The sequence below is a fragment of the Macaca mulatta genome, chromosome 10 (assembly GCF_049350105.2).
Source record: "Macaca mulatta isolate MMU2019108-1 chromosome 10, T2T-MMU8v2.0, whole genome shotgun sequence".
Taxonomy (NCBI): Eukaryota; Metazoa; Chordata; class Mammalia; order Primates; family Cercopithecidae; genus Macaca; species Macaca mulatta.
The window spans coordinates 116,453,727-116,473,586 of NC_133415.1; the positions used below are offsets into that span (position 1 = coordinate 116,453,727).

Here is a 19,860-nt window from a genome sequence, read left to right on the forward strand (position 1 = left end):
TATGAAAATTGTTTTTATTTTAAATCAAAGTACCAGGCAGATACTTGCAAAACAACATACAAAGCAAAACTCAAACACGGCCCTTCCCCAGGGCGCCTCTGAGCAGGCACAGAGAAGTTCTCGCCCTCTGCAAAATCCAGTCCAATCCTATCTTCTCAGAAAACCAAACCAAAGGCAGCCATGAAAACCTGTGTTCTGTATGTGGTTGAGAAGGTCTTCCTCTCTGAGGACTGGCTGGCCCCAAGTGCAGAACTGGGAGGTCCAGGGAACCCTGCCCCGGAGGAGCCAGCAGGACCTGGAGGAGCCGGGGGCAGTGCTGACGACCTGCCCAGCCCACTGCAGTGTGGTTCCCGTGCGGATGGGGGCTTCTCCAGGGCCCTTCCCCATGCTGGGGCTTGGAACCCCTGCCAGAAGCAGCTGGGTTGGCGGCAGACGTCCCTGAGGGCCTTGGGAAGCACTGGGAATGGGCTCCCAGCCCTGCTGGAATGGGGGATTGGGAATTAATTCTGAAGCTGGTTGTGGCTTATTTTTGTATGGCTCTGAAATTAACTTCCTCTCCCAATGCCTCAATAGCGGAAGGGCAGGAGCAGAAAAGGTCCCAACCTTGTTCTTAAAAAGAAAGGAAATGAACCCACAAACCAATGGAAGTTCTGTTCAGCGAGGGCTGCCAAGGCAGACCCACTCATGACTTTGACAAAGGGAAGCAGCTGGAAGGTTGCGGGTCCCAGGGTCACAGGCAGCTGTATTAGCGACAGGTTCTGAGCTGGTGGGGTGGGGGCTACGGGGCCCTCCTGAACCCCGTAAGGTCATACCGCTGCACGCTGCAGAACTCAACTGGAGTGGAAATGAGTTTAAAACGGAGTATGTACATCAAAAGGTCAACATCACGCCGAAACCAGCTGACTGTGACAACAGCAAACAGCAAACAAAAACGTAACAGAGAAAACAAACAAGACACAGCCTCAGTAGCTTGACATGGGTGGGGGCAGCCAGGACAGGGCCCTGGTGACAACGGCACAGAGGTGGGGTCTGGGCCGCTCGCTGGACGGACAGCCAGCCAGTTTCCTTCGGAGCAGTGAAGTGGGACACGGGACCCTCGCATTGTGGGGCCTCAGACGGGCCTTCAGCTGCCGACAGAATCAGGAGGAGCATCCAGGGGCCTCTGGCCCTCAGGGTCCTCCTGGGACATACCCTGCTGGAGACGGCAGGAGCCCTGGGCTGGCTGCTCCCTGAGATGTCTGCCCCAGGGCCCTGGCCTGGAGGGGCCTCAGCCTGGTCTTCCTTGAGTCCAAGGCCAGGTCTGGGGACAGTCATGGACAGCCCTTCCAGACAGGCTCTGGGCTCCACCTTTGGCAGCTGCCCTGACCAGCCCACCCGGGCAGCCTCCTAAACACCCAGAGGCTCTCCCTTGGACAGAGACCACCGAGGGCCAGCCCAGGGGCTGCATGGGGGCCGGGGGCTGTTCTGTGGCCAAGCAGACCAAGCCGAAGGGCCCCCACGTGAATCCTCCACCTCCATAGCAACTGGTTCTGTTTATGCCCCTGCCCCAGGACTGAAGCCCTCGGGACACACCTCACGGATCTCAGATCCCTGGGAGGGGCCAGCTCAGGCAGAGGCTGCCCAGGACCTCCGCACCCGGTCAGGTGCACTCACAGGGGCTCAGGGGCCACCCCCAGAGCTAACTCGGGAAGCCTAGGCACTCAGCATTATTTTGGTTGAAAATGCTATAAATCCGACTCTTCCTAGAAGCCTACTAAGCAATTCACTTAAAAACACCCTCAGTACATGTGCAACAATGCCTGGACCACGCCTCATCTGTGCGGCCCCTGGGCCACCTGAGCACCGGCTGGGGGTGGGGGAGGAGGGCACCCACCGGGATCTGCACCCCAAGCTCCGGGTGCACGTTCCCACACAGGAGGAGAACGGGGTGCCAGCCACACTAAACCTACAGAAAACTGTGGGAAGAAACCAAATCCATAGGATCCATAGGGTTCACACTTGGGCTCAGCTCCCAAGTCATGTGTTAGTAGCATCCCCAGGGACCTGGCTGGGTGCAGACACCGGGACCTCGCCACCCGCTGCACCGCGTCCGGCACCTGCAGGGTCGTGCTCGGCACCCTGGCTCTGCTTCCTCTGCCTCGGCTGCACCCAGGCTCCCCCCCGCCCCCGCCCACCTGGCTCCTGATCAAGGCCCAATGTGTAAACAGTATTAATAAGCAACAGATGGAAAAATATATTTCCCAAGAAAAAAGGGGGGGAAACGTGGGACCTGAAGACCGATTTCCAGGTTGCTCTCGCTGTTCTGTCCCCTTCTCTCTTCTCGTGATTTGTTTTGGCGATTCCTCTCTTTGGTTCTGCAGCCCACGTGACGCACCTGCCCGAGCCAGCCCTGCGGCCTCTGCCCGTTCCCTGCTGCCGCAGCTGAGAGGCAGCCAGCCCCGTCCGTCCCAGGGGCCTCGCCCTCCCGTCGGCTACTTCCGCTCGTGGTCCTCTGCCACGGCAGCCACCTCAATGGTGGCCGTGTGCTCCTCGGGCCCGGGGGCAGCCCCTGTGGGCACTGTCACAATTGTGCTGGAGCCAGGCGAGGCCTGGGCCACGTTCTGCAGGGTGGGGCCCAGGCCAGGCAAGGTGAGCAGCTGCAGCGGGCTGACCACCTTGAACACCGTGCTACCGTCCTGCACGGCGGCCGTGCTCAGGACCGTGAGGCTGGACGCATCCGGGTGGATCTCCACTGTGCTGGGGTAGGTGGAGCCAGAGGAGGCCAAGACTGTGTAGCCCCCAAGCAGCGGGGAGGCTGGGGAGCTGGCAGGGGGTGCCTGAAGGGAACCCTTGCCCAGGATGGTGGAGGGCAGGGTGGACACCACTTTACCAAGGGGCACGCTGGTCAGCTGGGGGACGGGCACGCCCGGGCCGAGCGCCAGCTGGGCAGACTGGGTGAGCACCTGTGAGGCCATGGCGGCTGGTCCTGATGTGGCACGTGCAAGCCGGGGCCGCTTCACAGGCGGTGGCAGGGAGACCGGAGTCAGCGTCATGAGCACGTTGCTGAGGTGCTGGGACTTGTGCTTCAGCTCCTTGGCTCGGCGGCGATGCTCATCACACTGCTGCTCCAGGGCTGCCGGGAGGGGCAGACGGCATCACATGGGGGACGGGGGCAGACACGCCACACCATCTGGGTGGCTCCTGGGTCAGTGGCAACCCAGGTCTGCTCACTTGATGCCACAAACCCAGATGACCACGTGGCCACTCACCAAAGGTGAGGTCTGTGGGAGACGGGGCCCAAGATGGCCCTTGGGGTAGATACAAGCCTGTGCTGACCCAGGGTCTGCACTGACCCGGGGCCCGTGTGCAAATGTGGCAATGCCGTCTCAGACCCTCCCGCGCTGACCCAGGGACTGTCTCAGAACCCCCTGCACTGACCCAGGGCCTGTGTGCAAGTGTGGCAATACTGTCTCAGACCCTCCCACACTGACCCAGGGCCTGTCTCAAACCCTCCCGCACTGAGCAGGGCCTGTCTCAGACCCTCCCACACTGACCCAGGGCCTGTCTCAGACCCTCCTCAGAAGCTCCCCGTGGTGGCTATGACTCCAGGGAATGCATGTGGACGCACAGCCAGGGGGTGAACCCGTGGGCTCCCAGGTCCTCAGTCTGCCGCCCGGGGGCCGGGGCGGTCTCGGCGTACCTGCCAGGTCCCGGGCATACTGCTCCCGCGAGCGGTCCATCTGGCACTTGTGGCTGGCCAGCACCTTCTTCACCAGGTCTAGCATGCCGAAGTTCTGCACAATGTTGTTGAGGAGCACAGCATCTGAAAGGGCAACGCGGACACTCGGTGGGAACCCGGGCCCTTCCTAGACAGCCGGAACAACAACGGCAACGCGGACACTCGGTGGGAACCCGGGCCCTTCCTAGACAGCCGGAACACCACAGGCAACGCGGACACTCGGTGGGAACCCGGGCCCTTCCTAGACAGCCGGAACAACAACGGCAACGCGGACACTCGGTGGGAACCCGGGCCCTTCCTAGACAGCCGGAACACCACAGGCAACGCGGACACTCGGTGGGAACCCGGGCCCTTCCTAGACAGCCGGAACAACACAGGTAACGCGGACACTCGGTGGGAACCCGGGCCCTTCCTAGACAGCCGGAACAACACAGGCAACGCGGACACTCGGTGGGAACCCGGGCCCTTCCTAGACAGCCGGAACAACAACGGTAACGCGGACACTCGGTGGGAACCCGGGCCCTTCCTAGACAGCCGGAACAACAACGGTAACGCGGACACTCGGTGGGAACCCGGGCCCTTCCTAGACAGCCGGAACAACAACGGTAACGCGGACACTCGGTGGGAACCCGGGCCCTTCCTAGACAGCCGGAACAACAACGGTAACGCGGACACTCGGTGGGAACCCGGGCCCTTCCTAGACAGCCGGAACACCACAGGCAACGCGGACACTCGGTGGGAACCCGGGCCCTTCCTAGACAGCCGGAACAACAACGGTAACGCGGACACTCGGTGGGAACCCGGACCCTTCCTAGACAGCCGGAACAACACAGGCAACGCGGACACTCGGTGGGAACCCGGGCCCTTCCTAGACAGCCGGAACAACAACGGTAACGCGGACACTCGGTGGGAACCCGGGCCCTTCCTAGACAGCCGGAACAACAACGGTAACGCGGACACTCGGTGGGAACCCGGGCCCTTCCTAGACAGCCGGAACAACAACGGTAACGCGGACACTCGGTGGGAACCCGGGCCCTTCCTAGACAGCCGGAACAACAACGGTAACGCGGACACTCGGTGGGAACCCGGGCCCTTCCTAGACAGCCGGAACAACAACAGCAACGCGGACACTCGGTCGGAACCCGGGCCCTTCCTAGACAGCCAGAACACCACAGGCAACGCGGACACTCGGTGGGAACCCGGGCCCTTCCTAGACAGCCGGAACAACAACAGTAACACGGACACTCGGTGGGAACCCGGGCCCTTCCTAGACACCCGGAACAACAACGGTAACACGGACACTCGGTGGGAACCCGGGCCCTTCCTAGACAGCCGGAACAACAGTAACACGGACACTCGGTGGGAACCCAGACCCTTCCCAGAGAGCCGGACAACCAACGGTAACGCAGACACTCGGTGGGAACCCGAGCCCTTCCTAGACAGCCGGACACCACTCTGGGGCTGCTCCTCAGGAACCCGGCCAGCCAGGAGTCCGGTTCAGAGGGAGAAGACTGAGATGCACCAAGGCGATCCTCCCACCAGGTTCAGCCTCAGCACAGCGAGGGTCCCAAGCCTAGATTCAGCCTCCAACCCAGCAGCAAAGAAGGGCCTGGGGCAGGAGGGCCAGTGGCCTCACCTCCTGCAGACACTCCTGGGCTGAGGAGCCGGCAAGAGGGAAGATGCAGCTCCTCACCTCGAAGCTGCAGGGGAGGGTCCTGGACCCGCTGCTGCAGGCCTCTCATGGTCTCCATCAGCTCCTGGTGGAACTCCTGGATGACCTCGTCCAGCAGGCCGGCGTCCTTCAGCCCCCGCCAGAAGGTAAATGTGTCATCTGTGAGGGTAAGAGTGGGTTCAGTGGGCAGGGAAAGCGCTGCTACACGGGGCAGCCACCACAGCCACGAGGACACCACCACAGCCACGAGGACACCATGCCAGAGCCGGCAGCGCCTGGCACTGAGCTGGGCTTGCACTGCCCAGACACATCCACAGTGCTGAAATCTAGCAGGTCAGCCACAGAGCTCAGCCTCAGAGCACCCAAGATAACGCTGCTGGAGCCAGACCTTTCTCCACAAAGACCCCACTGGTCCCACCTGGATTCCTGGAGCCCCTGTGTGGCCTGAGGCGGGCAGAGACCCCACCACCCCGCCAGAGCTTGTGAGCAGCCCAGAAGGAGGAACCTCGTACCTCCGATGGCCGCGGTCCAGTCCCCAGGGTCCTCACATGTCTCTATGGTGATGGTCGCAGGAGATCCATTCACTGTAGCCAAAAGGAAACCTCGGGTGAGAGCTGAGAGCACCATAGTCCCAGCCCACACACTGTCCGCCCTCCTCACACCAGTCCCAACCCCACACACCCCACACACCCACACCCACACACCCCACACCCCCACACACCTCACACACCCACACCCCCACACACCCCACAGTCTGCCCTCCTCACACCACAGTCCCAGACCACACACTGTCCGCCCTCCTCACACCAGTCCCAACCCCACACACCCCACACACCCACACCCACACACCCCACACCCCCACACACCTCACACACCCACACACCCCACACCCCCACACACCTCACCCACACACCCACACACCCCACACTCCCACACACCTCACACACCCACACACCCCACACCCCCACACACCTCACACACCCACATACACACCCCCACACACCTCACACACCCACACACCCCACACACCCACACCCCCACACACCCCACAGTCTGCCCTCCTCACACCACAGTCCCAGCCCACACTGTCCGCCCTCCCCACACCAGTCCCAACCCCACACACGCCACATGCCCCACACACCTCACACACCCCACACCCCTACACACCACACCCACACACCCACACACCCACACCCACACACCCCACACACTGTCCGCCCTCCTCACACCACCTTCTGAACCACTCCATCTGTTTTCACAAAACTGACAAACACAGGATACACACTAGTACAGCCAAAATGTTTTCCTGACTTGTATCTTACAGCTATTTTTAATCACAGACGTTGTCAAACATACAAAGGAGAAAGAACACAAAAACAAATCCCTTAAACCTGTCACCCAGTTTCAGCAAATCCTCAACATTTTCTCTGCTTGTCCATTTACGATTTTACTCAAGAAGCACTTTTGACTTGACCGTCAGGAGACCAGGTGATCCTTCTGCTTGACTTGTTTTCCCACTGACGAGAGTCTGGAATCCTGCTCTGCGGCTCCATCTGTCGCCCGTGGGGCTTGCCCTCACCTCACCTCTTCAAGTGATGCTTCATTGAAGTCATCATAAATCTCAGTATCTATCATGTTTCCATTTTTCTACACCAGAACAAGTATGGCTTTGAGAGACAGAAACTGTCCTGGTTCTTCCCGTGGGTCCCTCTCTAGTGACTACAGAACACGACTGGCCGTGTCGTTCATATTTGGCCATTTTGGGTGTTGCTGATGGAGACTTTATACGCAGATCTGGCTTAAAAAACAAACCCGGCCGGGCGCGGTGGCTCAAGCCTGTAATCCCAGCACTTTGGGAGGCCGAGACGGGCGGATCATGAGGTCAGGAGATCGAGACCATCCTGGCTAACACGGTGAAACCCCGTCTCTACTAAAAATACAAGAAAATTAGCCGGGCGAGGTGGCGGGCGCCTGTAGTCCCAGCTACTCGGGAGGCTGAGGCAGGAGAATGGCGTGAACCCGGGGGAGCGGAGCTTGCAGTGAGCCGAGATCGCGCCACTGCACTCCAGCCTGGGGCACAGAGCAAGACTCCGCGTCAAAAAAAAAAACAAACAAACAAAAAAAACAAACAAAAAAAAACAAACCCGGGGCCGGGCGCGGTGGCTCAAGCCTGTAATCCCAGCACTTTGGGAGGCCGAGACAGGCGGATCACAAGGTCAAGAGATCGAGACCATCCTGGCTAACACGGTGAAACCCCGTCTCTACTAAAAAATACAAAAAAAACTAGCTGGGCGAGGTGGCGGGCACCTGTAGTCCCAGCTACTCGGGAGGCTGAGGTAGGAGAATGGCACAAACCCGGGAGGCAGAGCTTGCAGTGAGCTGAGATCTGGCCACTGCACTCCAGCCCGGGTGACAGAGCGAGACTCCGTCTCAAAAAAAAAAAAAAAAAAAAAAAAAATTCCAGCACTTTGGGAGGCTGAGGCAGGTGGATCACGAGGTCAGGAGATCGAGAACAGCCTGGGCAACACAGCGAAACCCTGTCTCTACTAAAATACAAAAAGTTAGCTGCGCGTGGCGGCGGCGCCTGTAATCCCAGTCACTTGGGAGGCTGAGGCAGGAGAATCGTTAGAACCCGAAAGGTGGAGGTTGCAGTGAGCCGAGATTGCGCCACTGCACTCCAGCTGGGGCAACAGAGTGAGACTCCGTCTCAAAAAACAAAAACAAAAACAAACCTGGAAGCAGTTTAGCGTTTTGGTAATGCTGGCCTTTTCACATTCATCAAAGACATGGCAGTGGTGAATATTACTCATATTATACATCCGGAATTATTTGGGGCATGAATGAGTGTCTCTCCTAGTTTGGGCTGATACACCACCTTTTACTAACTCTGGAATTATTTGGGGTGTGAGTGAGTGTCTCTCCTAGTTTGGGCTGATACACCACCTTTTACTAACTGCACAGTGGCCAAGTCAATGGTTCTCAGAGACTTCAGGTTAAAGAACCCAAATCATCTTCAGAAGAGCTGAGCCTCAGCCTAGCTGTGCGGCACTGACTACAGGGCGTGGAAGGCCCAGTCCCTTTCCTAGCAGGCGGTCAGGCAGGGCCAACACTAACATGGTGGAGGCCCCGGGGAGGACAGACAGGAGGCTGGGCTCTACCCGGCCCCTCCGACCACAGCAGCCCAAGTGTCCTGGGCTTCTCAGGACTCAGCACTGAACCTGCCAGGCTGCCCCGGCAGGACGTGGAAGGGGGCCCAGGAGGAGGGTGAGGCCTCGCTACTGCCCAGGCTGGAGGGCAGTGGTGCGATCTCGGCTCACTGCAACCTCCGCCTCCTGGGTTCAAACGATTCTCCTGCCTCAGCCTCCCAAGTAGCTGAGACTACAGGCACGTGTCACCGCACCCAGCTAACTTTTGTACTTTTAATAGAGACTGTGTTTCACCCCGTTGGCCAGGCTGATCTCGAACTCCTGGCCTCAAGCAATCCGCCTGCCTCAGCCTCCCAAAGTGCTGGGATTACAGGCGTGAGCCACCGCGCCTGGCCTAACTTTAGTTTTAAGAAAAATTTCTCTATTCGTAAAGCTGGAAAGAAAGGGAATAACCTTTCCACAATTTACAGCTACAGACAACATGGAAGATTACCTAAACCGTCATCCAAAAAACCAAGTGGCGGGAATACCTGCAGCAAAGCACCCAGCACGGAAGGCCGGGGAGCAGGCGTGCAGCTCCATAAACCGCCAGGTCAGGAGGAAAGCAGATCCAGATTTGGGGCTGGGCCATGGGGGTGGGAGGGAGGGGGCCGGTGGGCGCCCAGGCACTCTCTGTTACTCGCTATACCCTTCCTTGCGTGTGAGTTATTATATTACAATGAAAATGGCTTAGAAAGAAAAGTGCTTCCATCTTCCTTGTCAATGAAAGCAGCAATTCTGCCAGCTCTCCTCTGTGAGGAAGGAGGAGGCTGATCCCAGACACTCAGGGCTGCAGGCAGGAGACCAGCAGCCCTGGCCTGAGCCAACGCCCGGGGCCAGGGAGGCCACCCAGGGGCACGTCACCCTCTGTGGCCATGGCCAGGGTGGGGTCAGGAGGAGCAGCCCGTGCACCTACCGTCGGCTGCGGCGGGCGTGAGGGGAATGTACTCGGCCGACGTGGGACTGCTCAGGGACACGCGGGCTCCTGAGAGGTCGATCTTCGTGCTGCGGCAGGTGTTGGAGCAGACCTTGTCGTGCTGGTAGAAGTCCAGCTCCCCGGAGTCCATGATCTTCCTATGGCAGGGGGTGGCACGGAGCGTCCAGGTCAGCCCCAGAGCCGAAGGCACCTGCCCGCCCTCCCTGACCTGGGCCATCCACCTGTGTGGGCCAGTCCTGGCCGAGGCGCTGGCAGCTCCACAGAGGAGGGTGGGCTCCGCTTCCCTCAGCGCAAGCTCAGCGTGCAGGACCCTGCTGCTGAGGAAGCAGCCGGCCCAGCCCCACACCACGGCACTGTCCCCAGGAAGGAGGCGCGCGCTGGCCAGCGGGTATCCTGGAGGTGCCCATCAGAATCTGTGGGGCTGGGCCTTTCTGGGACGTTCCACTACCCAAGTCCTAAGGGAGTGACCCATAGCTAACAAAGGTTGGCCTGGCCCCCCTGCATCATGCATGACTCATTCGGAAGCAGAGGAAGGTGGGAAACCACTTCCAGGAGAAGCCTTCCTCCTTCTAAAGGCACAAAGACAGCAAGGGAGAGTGATGAGGGCGCAGGAGAGCACCAACAGCCATGGCTGCCGCTCACCTCATCTTTACCAGGAAGGCTTCCCATGGCCCAAACTGCCAAGACCCGCCCTCCCAGGGCCCTCTCTTCCACCTCTCCGGAGGTCCAGGGTCTCAGTCCTGTGTGTCCCAGTGAGCCTGCCTCGACCCATGAAACAAGGGTCAGAGGCTCCGGCCACATTCAATCTTTGGGCAGCGCTGACCTCAGGCACACACAGGCTGATGCTTCTGTGGTCAGCTCAGGACCTGCCTACCTGGCCGGTGGTCCCCACAGCTGTGCCACCAGCCACGTTCCAGAAAAATCAGAGGCCAGCTCAGCTGGACAGGACCTGAGCCATGGGGAAGGACCCAGGGCCAGTCACTCGTGAGGCCTCAAACTCTGACTCCAGCACAAAGCAGGGGCCCTCCTTGGGAAGCAAGGCAGAGGCCAGGCCCACAAAGACCGAGACTGCGGCTTGTGATTCACAGATAAAGTGGAGGCTGGGCGTGGCGGCTCATGCCTGCAATCCCAGCACTGTGGGAGGCTGAGGCAGGTGGATCTCCTGAGGTCAGGTGTTCGAGACCAGCCTGGCAAATATGGCGAAATCCCGTCTCTACTAAAAATACAAAAATTAGCTGGGCGTGGTGGCAGGCACCTGTAAACCCAGCTACTGGGGAGGCTGAGGAAGAGAATCGCCTGAACCCAGGAAGCAGAGTTTGCAGTGAGCCAAGATCATGCCACTGCACTCCAGCCTGGGCAACAGAGCAAGCCTCCGTCTCAAAAAAAAAAGTGATAGAAAGGACAGAAATAAAGAATAACATAAAAGGCCAAAATCTGATGCACAAATACCAGATTATACCTTGTTTTTATTTTCAGAATGCATAACTGAAACAGACCCTTTTCTTTTCCCTTTTATTCTTGTTTTTTCTTCTTGAGACAGTCTCACTCTGTAACCCAAGCTGGATTGCAATGGCACAATCACAGCTCACTGCAGCCCAGATTTCCAGGCTGAAGTGATCCTTCTACCTTAGCCTCTCGAGTAGCTGGGACCACAGGCATATGCCACCAAATCGAGATAATTTTTTTTATTTTTAGTAGAGATGAGGTCTCATTATTTTGCCCAGGCTGGTCTCAAACTCCTGGCATCAAGTGATCCTCCTGCCTCAGCCTCCTAAAGTGTTGGGATTACAGGTGTGAGCCACCATGCCCGGCCAACCCTCTATTTTACAACAGTGAAATAGCCACAAGTGCCTTCAGGTAAAGAATTGGTGGATATTAAAATAACTGACAAAACAATTCTAAAAGTCTGATAGTGTCCCTGTTGGCAGGGGTGTGGGAGATGGGTTAGTGTTTCGGGTGTGAGCAGGTGCAGTCACCCGGGAGGTTGTCAGCACTTACCACATCTAAAACACGCCTCATCTTCAAAATCTCAAAACCCCATAAGAAAGCAAGAGTTGCCAGGGCCCCTTCCACGAGGGAGGCTGACCCTGGTGCCAGCGCCCACCTGAGCATGATGCCGTTCATGCGGATGGCTCTCTTCCAGTCCTTGAGCGTAGACTTCCCGGCCAGGTGTACAAATTCCTTCGGGCTGATCACATGCTCGTCGTACTGTGGGGGACACAGCCACGTGGGTCAAGCTTGGCCAGGACACCACATAGGCTGTCCCACCTCCTACCCGACCCTGAGTCAGCGGCACAAGTCAGGAAGAACACCATGGCATGGTGCTGAGCAGTGCACGTCTCCTACAGAGCATTCAGGTAAAATAAGGACATGACCCACAGGCATGGTGGCTGCAGTGGGGAGCGGCCGTCTCCTCCAGCCCTGAGGGGACCGAGCTGCTGTGTGCCGGGGCTAGACACGGCTGAGTTGACTATACCAGGTAGGTGTGCGGCCTTCTCTTCCTCCAGGCAGACTAAGCAAACTGCTTCTGTGTAATGCATCTTATAAATACACATTATTGCATATGTTACATTGCAGATGGCAACAGATGCCAGCACATGGGTGAAGCTGTGAACGCTGCCTTCCTCAGGCCCCTCCTGACACCACCTTGCCCCGTGCAGCAAGTGCCGGCACCTGCTCTCACTCTGACACGCACGCGCGCGCACACACACGTCCGTTTCCAGGCCAGGGGAACCCTCCTGCTTGCTAATTTCACCCATGTGGGAGCTCAGAAAACCTGAGAAGGTAAAATATCCTGTTCAATCTTGTTACACAAGCAATTATTGAAACCAAAAAGTGGAAATAAAACTGCATTTACTTAGAAAACAAGCAGGCTGGGGATGGAGGAGTCACGAGGTCTCAGCAGCCGGACCCAGGAGGCCGCCTCCACCCCCGGGCTGTGCCCAGGTCCAGCTTGCTGAAGGAAGCAACGCTCCCGATCCCTGAGCCCACCCTCATGACCCCCATGCCACAGATGGGAACGCTGAGCCCAGCCAGTCTCTGGCTCTCCCTCATGCAGTTGATCCAGGAGACCCGACAGAAGCCAGCACGTGGAATCCGGAAGACTCTCTGGCCACCGTCGGAGCCTGGCAGGAGCCTGCACTGGCTGTGACTGAGGCTGCTTTCGGTCCTCACCTCCACCCAACGTGGCTCACGCCTAGGACACTCAACTGTCCCCAACGGGCCTGATCCTAGCTAGAGTTCTGGGCTCAGCCAGCCTCGCGCCCCAACCTCCTAGGCCTGCCTCTTTGCTTTCTTGCTTTCACCTTTGTTAAGTCTTCTCACCCCAGGTTTTCCTCTCCCAGCTAGGAAGCTACATGCTATACTCTCCTGAGCTCTTGACCATGTCACGCTTACCAGAGCTGCCAGGGCCCAGAGCTACCACGGCCCGCTCCTGACCCTCCCGAGCTACCACAGCCCGATCCCGACCCTCCCGAGTTAACACGGCCCGATCCCGACCCTCCCGAGTTAACACGGCCCGAGCCCGACCCTCCCGAGTTAACACGGCCCGAGCCCGACCCTCCCGAGTTAACACGGCCCGATCCCGACCCTCCCGAGTTAACACGGCCCGATCCCGACCCTCCAGAGCTACCACGGCCCGATCCCGACCCTCCAGAGCTACCACGGCCCGATCCCGACCCTCCCGAGCTAACACGGCCCGCTCCCGACCCTCCCGAGTTAAACCGGCCCGAGCCCGACCCTCCCGAGTTAACACGGCCCGAGCCCGACCCTCCCGAGCTACCACGGCCCGCTCCCGACCCTCCCGAGCTAACACGGCCCGCTCCCGACCCTCCCGAGCTAACACGGCCCGAGCCCGACCCTCCCGAGCTACCACGGCCCGAGCCCGACCCTCCCGAGCTACCACGGCCCGAGCCCGACCCTCCAGAGCTACCACGGCCCGAGCCCGACCCTCCCGAGTTAACACGGCCCGAGCCCGACCCTCCCGAGTTAACACGGCCCGAGCCCGACCCTCCCGAGTTAACACGGCCCGAGCCCGACCCTCCCGAGTTAACACGGCCCGAGCCCGACCCTCCCGAGTTAACACGGCCCGAGCCCGACCCTCCCGAGCTACCACGGCCCGCTCCCGACCCTCCCGAGCTACCACGGCCCGCTCCCGACCCTCCAGAGCTACCACGGCCCGCTCCCGACCCTCCAGAGCTACCACGGCCCGATCCCGACCCTCCCGAGTTAACATGGCCCGCAACTGACCCTCCCGAGCTACCACGGCCCGCTCCTGACCCTCCCGAGCTACCACGGCCCGCTCCTGACCCTCCCGAGCTACCACGGCCCGCAACTGACCCTCCCGAGCTACCACGGCACGCAACTGACCCTCCCGAGCTAACACGGCCCGCTCCTGACCCTCCCGAGCTACCACGGCCCGCTCCTGACCCTCCCGAGCTAACACGGCCCGCAACTGACCCTCCCGAGCTAACACGGCCCGCAACTGACCCTCCCGAGCTACCACGGCCCGCAACTGACCCTCCCGAGCTAACACGGCCCGCAACTGACCCTCCCGAGCTAACACGGCCCGCAACTGACCCTCCCGAGCTAACACGGCCCGCTCCTGACCCTCCCGAGCTAACACGGCCCGCTCCTGACCCTCCCGAGTTAACACGGCCCGAGCCCGACCCTCCCGAGCTACCACGGCCCGCAACTGACCCTCCCGAGCTACCACGGCCCGCTCCTGACCCTCCCGAGCTACCACGGCCCGCAACTGACCCTCCCGAGCTACCACGGCCCGCTCCTGACCCTCCCGAGCTAACACGGCCCGCAACTGACCCTCCCGAGCTACCACGGCCCGCAACTGACCCTCCCGAGCTACCACGGCCCGCTCCTGACCCTCCCGAGCTAACACGGCCCGCTCCTGACCCTCCCGAGTTAACACGGCCCGAGCCCGACCCTCCCGAGCTAACACGGCCTGCAACTGACCCTCCCGAGCTACCACGGCCCGCTCCTGACCCTCCCGACCACAGCCATGTGGCCCTGCTCTCATCTCTCGGGTCCTCCTAGGGCGTCTCTATCCATGCTGAACAGAGAGGACTGGTCGGATTACCCACGTTTTCCCCTGACTCTTCACACCTTCTCACACCACAACACTTCCATCTGGAGGCCTCTTGTCTCTGCCTGAAATGCATATTCAGAATGCTGGTGGCAAACTCATGTCTTTTTCTGAAAATGTCTTTCTTCCAGCATAATTCTAAAGACGACCTCATGGTGTCGTCGCTCTCTGCAGTTAGGCGCTGGTGCCATCACCTCTGCTCCTGCGCAGATTTCAGCTCATGGCCGGCAGGATTCTCGCTCCTGAGCGATCCGTCTCTCCTCTTGGCTAGACTGAGGATCTTCTCTGTCCCTGTCATTCTGGAATTTCATTATGATGTCACCTACGGTACACTTCTTCCGTGTTCCCAACTTCTAATTCTGATACAATTTCAAACTCACAGGGTAACTGCCAGCATAGTCCAAGGAGCTCTCACATGCGCATTCCCAGACTCGCCGCCTGCTCCCGTCTGCCCCCACCTAGACCTGTGCGTGTGCAGCTACTGAGGGGGAGGCAGAGACTTCGGGGCCCTGGGCCCTCAATACCTGCGTATATTTCCTAAGAACAAGGATCTCTTGTGCAGCCACAGAACGACTCACATCAGGAAATTGTCATTCACATATTGTTCTCTAATCCATTGTCCATATTCAAATTTATGAACTGTCTCAGTGATAGCCATTATTGCAAAAAAAAATATATATATATATATATATTTTTGAGACAGTCTCACTCTGTCGCCCAGGCTGGAGTGCAGTGGTGCAATCTTGGGCTCTCTGCAACCCCCGCCTCCCGGGTCCAAGCGATTATCTTGCCTTGGCCTCCCGAGTAGCTGGGAGTACAGGCACGTGCCACCATGCCTGGCCAATTTTTTTGTATTTTTTGTAGAGATGGGGTTTCACCACGTTGGCTGGGCTGGTCTCGAACTCCTGACCTCAGGTGATTCACCCGCCTCAGCCTCCCAGAGTGCTGGGATTACAGGCGTGAGTCACCATGCCCAGCCTGCATTTTTTTCTGATGCAGGATCCAGCCCAAGACTGTGGTGCATGCAGCTGCCTTGCTCTTCAGCTTTTGTCCCCATTATGACAGCAGCAGGCTGGGCACAGCAGCTCACGCCTGTAATCCCAGCACTTTGGGAGGCCGAGGTGGGCCGGTCACCTGAGGTCAGGAGTTTGGGGTCAGCCTGGCCAACATGACGAAACCCCATCTCTACTAAAAATACAAAAATTAGCTGGGTGTGGTGGTGGGTGCCTGTAGTCCCAGCTACTCAGGAGGCTGAGGCACGACAATCACTTGAACCCAGGAAGTGGAGGTTGCGGTGAGCCGAGATCGCGCCACTGCATTCCAGTCTGGGTGACAGAGGACGACTCCGTCTCAAACAACAAAAAAAGATGCAGCAGCTTCTCAGCCTGTCTGTATTTTTCTTGGCCTTGACATTTTTGGAGCTTGTGGGTCAGGCATTCCGTAGGCTGTCTCTCCGTGTGTATCTGCTGTTTTCTCATGAGTAGAGTCAGGCCATGAACTGTTGGAAGAACACCACAGAACTCGTGCTCACTACATCAGGAGGCTCAAGCGGGAGGTCTGTCCCGAGCCTGACGATGTGAAGATGGATCGCGGGGTTAAGGAGGCACCTGCCAGCTTTCCCACCACAGCTATGACTTAACGTCTGTAATGGCCGCGTGGTTTGCAGGGATGCTCTGAAGCCAGTCTGAGCACCTGCTCATGACTCTGACCCCATCATTCCTCCCATGCTTTACTTCTCTCTATGCATTTATTTAACATAAATGAATAACATGAAATACATGCTGACAGGTATAGACTCACAGGTTTTATTTACTTGAGTGATGGCCCATGACTATCACTGTTTATTTTGAGCTAAAAGCCGCCCCAGACGCAGGCAGCAGGGTCTTCATCCAGGCTGGGGCCTGTCAGGGCCTCGCACTGCGGACCACTCTTTCCTCAGTCCTGAAGGTTCTCAGTCTCTCTCTTCTCCTTCCAGAACTCAAATAGATGTGTTCGACTCTCGTGCTTCCTGAATAATTCTCTCTTCAGCTATGGCTAATCTGCTAAAGACCTATCCACTAAGTGTTGAATTTCAATCCTAGCTGTAGTCGTGTTTCTGCTCACGCTCTCTTTCTTTTTTTGAAGAAGAAGAAACTGGGGTCTCAGTATGTTACCCAGGCTGCGCTGCTCTTGAACTCCCGGGCTCAAGCAATCCTCCTCCCTTGGCCTCCCAAAGTGTTAGGATTGCAGGTGTTAAGCCATGGTGCCTGGCCTCTTTTATTTCTTAAAATAAATTACTAAATATAACGATTTTTAACTTCTAAGGCTTAAAATCCCAACAGCCAAGGCTGCTGCAGGGCCGACCACTGCCTGCGGCTTCTGTGCATGCTCCAGGAGCACTGCTTCTTGTGTGTCCAGGGTTCTGCGGAAATTACTTGAAACCTGAGACAAAGGTGAATTCTTCCAAAAAGTATTTTTTGTTTGCTTCTGTCAGATTCCTGGGGGAACTGCCAGCTGGGAGCCATTGATAACTAAACTCTCAGCTTGAGGCCTTCAGACCATCCAGACCACCTAGGAATCCTCAAGGGGGTGTCCCCTTCCCTGTGCCAGGGACAGGAGGTATGGGAGTACGCGGTGGACTCACCCCTGGAGGTGCCAGCTTTGGAGGGACAGTCCCCACCCTCCACCCAGCACATACACCTAGAGGAGGCCTGGGCTTTGTCTTCTGATCTCCAGCCGTGCGAGGCTGGGAAAACCAAGCTCAGGCCAAGGCTCTCAGGGCAAAAGCTGGGCACGGCACCCCACCGGCCTCTCAATTCTGTCACCATTAGGTCCCCAGGCCTCAGCACTTCCTCTTTCTTAGCCAGTGTGAGGCAGCATCTGTAAGATGCTTTATGGAAATGTCTTCACCGGCATTTTCCGCTGTTCCGGCACAGGTGAGCCTGGGTACCTGACCTATCAATGTTGTCAGAAAGAGAAGACTTTTCCCACTCATCCTGCTCCTTACCAAGGAGGCAGCCTTTTTGGAGCAGCTCTCACTGGATCTGCTGGGTAAAGCTCCTTGTCCAGGAGCGGCAGCCTCCTCCACACGGCAGGAGGGCCTCCCAGCCTCCCTGCCACAGCGCACTGTGGCCACAGCACATTCCTCTCCCTGAAGGTTCTTCCCGCGCCTCCTCCACTCTCCCCAGCCCTGGAGACCCTGCCTCAGGATACACTTGGCACAGCTGCACCCCCAGAGCAGTCACAGACGCCATGAGGCCTCTCTCCTGGGCCCTGAATGCAGCCTGTGCTCACCTGAACACATTTCACATTGATGCCAGGACACACAAACTTCCTCCAGATGAGGTTGGCTCTGCTGTCCCCACAGGTGATGGGGTACACAATCTCAGCCTCCAGGTTCTCCCCCTCTTCAGCCATCTTCACTTCTCACAGGCACATTGACAGGGAAGGGTAAAAGCAGAAAATCAGTTACAACCTCGTCAAAGCATTTCCTGAAAATGCAGAAAATAGCTGCCAACCTGGAAACCCAAAATTAAAATCTGGGAAGGCCTGAGATACAGCCAAGGTGGGCAGGGCATGCCCATCAGTGCCGTTCGAGTTTCAGGGTTAAACTCACTGAGCAGATTTAAATATCGTTACATTCACAGAACCCATTAAACTATGGTTCAACTGAAGAGCCACTTAGGAAAACAAAATCAAACTTTAATTGAAACAATTCTAGGGAAACCTAAGGTTTTAAAGGTTCTAGGGCCTTTAATCTCAGGCAAAAGAAAAATATTAAGAGTGTTACAAAGAATTTTTGTAATCCCAGCACTTTGGGAGGCTGAGGCGGGCAGATTACGAGGTCAAGAGATCGCGACCATCCTGGCCAACATGGTGAAACCCCATCTCTACTAAAAATACAAAAATTAGCCAGGCGTGGTGGTGGGTACCTGTAGTCCCAGCTACTCGGGAGGCTGAGGCAGGAGAATGGCGGGAACCCGGGAAGTGGAGCTTGCAGTGAGCTGAGATCACACCACTGCACTCCAGCCTGGGTGACAGAGCAAGACTCCATCTCAAAAAAAAAAAAAAGAATTTTTACTGGGCCAGGCAAGGTGGCTCACACCTGTAATCCCAGCACTTTGGGAGGCCCAGGTGGGTGAATCACCTGAGGTCAGGAGTTTTACACCAGCCTGGCCAACATGGCAAAACCCCATCTCTACTAAAAACACAAAAATTAACTGGGCATGGTGGTATGTGCTTGTAATCTCAACTACTTGGGAGGCTGAGGCAGGAGAAGAGCTTGAACCTGCAGGACAGAGGTTGCAGTGAGCCGAGATCATGTCATCGCACTCTAGCCTGGGCAACAGAGTGAGACTCCGTCTCAAAAAAAACACATTTTTTACTGGCCAGGCTCAGTGGCTCACACCTGTAATCCCAACACTTTGGGAAGCTGAGGCTGGAGGATCACGTGATGCCAGGACTTCAAGATCAGCCTGGGCGGCCGGGCGCGGTGGCTCAAGCCTGTAATCCCAGCACTTTGGGAGGCCGAGATGGGCGGATCACGAGGTCAGGAGATCGAGACCATCCTGGCTAATACGGTGAAACCCCGTCTCTACTACAAAAAATACAAAAAAACTAGCCGGGCGAGGTGGCGGGCGCCTGTAGTCCCAGCTACTCGGGAGGCTGAGGCAGGAGAATGGCGTAAACCCGGGAGGCGGAGCTTGCAGTGAGCTGAGATCCGGCCACTGCACTCCAGCCTGGGCGACAGAGCGAGACTCCGTCTCAAAAAAAAAAAAAAAAAAAAAAAAAAAAGATCAGCCTGGGCAATAGTGGGACCCTATTTCTTAAAAAAAAAAAAAAAAAAAGGCCGGGCGCGGTGGCTCAAGCCTGTAATCCCAGCACTTTGGGAGGCCGAGACGGGCGGATCATGAGGTCAGGAGATCGAGACCATCCTGGCTAGTACGGTGAAACCCCATCTCTACTAAAAAATACAAAAAAACTAGCCGGGCGAAGTGGCGGGTGCCTGTAGTCCCAGCTACTCAGGAGGCTGAGGCAGAAGAATGGCGTGAACCCGGGAGGAGGAGCTTGCAGTGAGCTGAGATCCGGCCACTGCACTCCAGCCTGGGTGACAGAGCAAGACTCCGTCTCAAAAAAAAAAAAAAAAAAAAAAAAAAAGATTCTTAATTAGCTGGGTGTGGTGGCACATGCCTGTAGTCCCGGCTACTCAGGAGGCTGAGGCAGGAGGATCATCTGAGCCTGTGAAGGCTGTGGTCAAGGTCAAGGCTATGG

At 57.5% G+C, this 19,860-nt stretch overlaps 1 protein-coding gene across 4 annotated transcripts in view; it reads right to left on the reverse strand.

The window, feature by feature from the left end:
• The window catches only part of GMEB2 (glucocorticoid modulatory element binding protein 2), a 35,671-nt gene continuing 15,811 nt past the window's right edge, over positions 1–19,860 (reverse strand). Inside the window, exons 4-10 of one of the 4 annotated variants that reach the window (XM_015148597.3) lie at positions 17,884–18,011; positions 11,617–11,720; positions 9,492–9,649; positions 5,903–5,974; positions 5,412–5,549; positions 3,680–3,802; positions 1–3,112 (exon numbers count right to left, since the gene is read on the reverse strand). In XM_015148597.3, coding sequence (XP_015004083.3) covers positions 2,472–3,112; positions 3,680–3,802; positions 5,412–5,549; positions 5,903–5,974; positions 9,492–9,649; positions 11,617–11,720; positions 17,884–18,011 — 1,364 coding nt within the window. In that variant the 3' untranslated portion in view covers positions 1–2,471. Of the gene's footprint in view, positions 3,113–3,679; positions 3,803–5,354; positions 5,550–5,902; positions 5,975–9,491; positions 9,650–11,616; positions 11,721–17,883; positions 18,012–19,860 lie in introns of all 4 variants that reach the window. The other 3 variants (XM_015148596.3, XM_077952207.1, XM_015148599.3) reach the window with 3 other exon arrangements.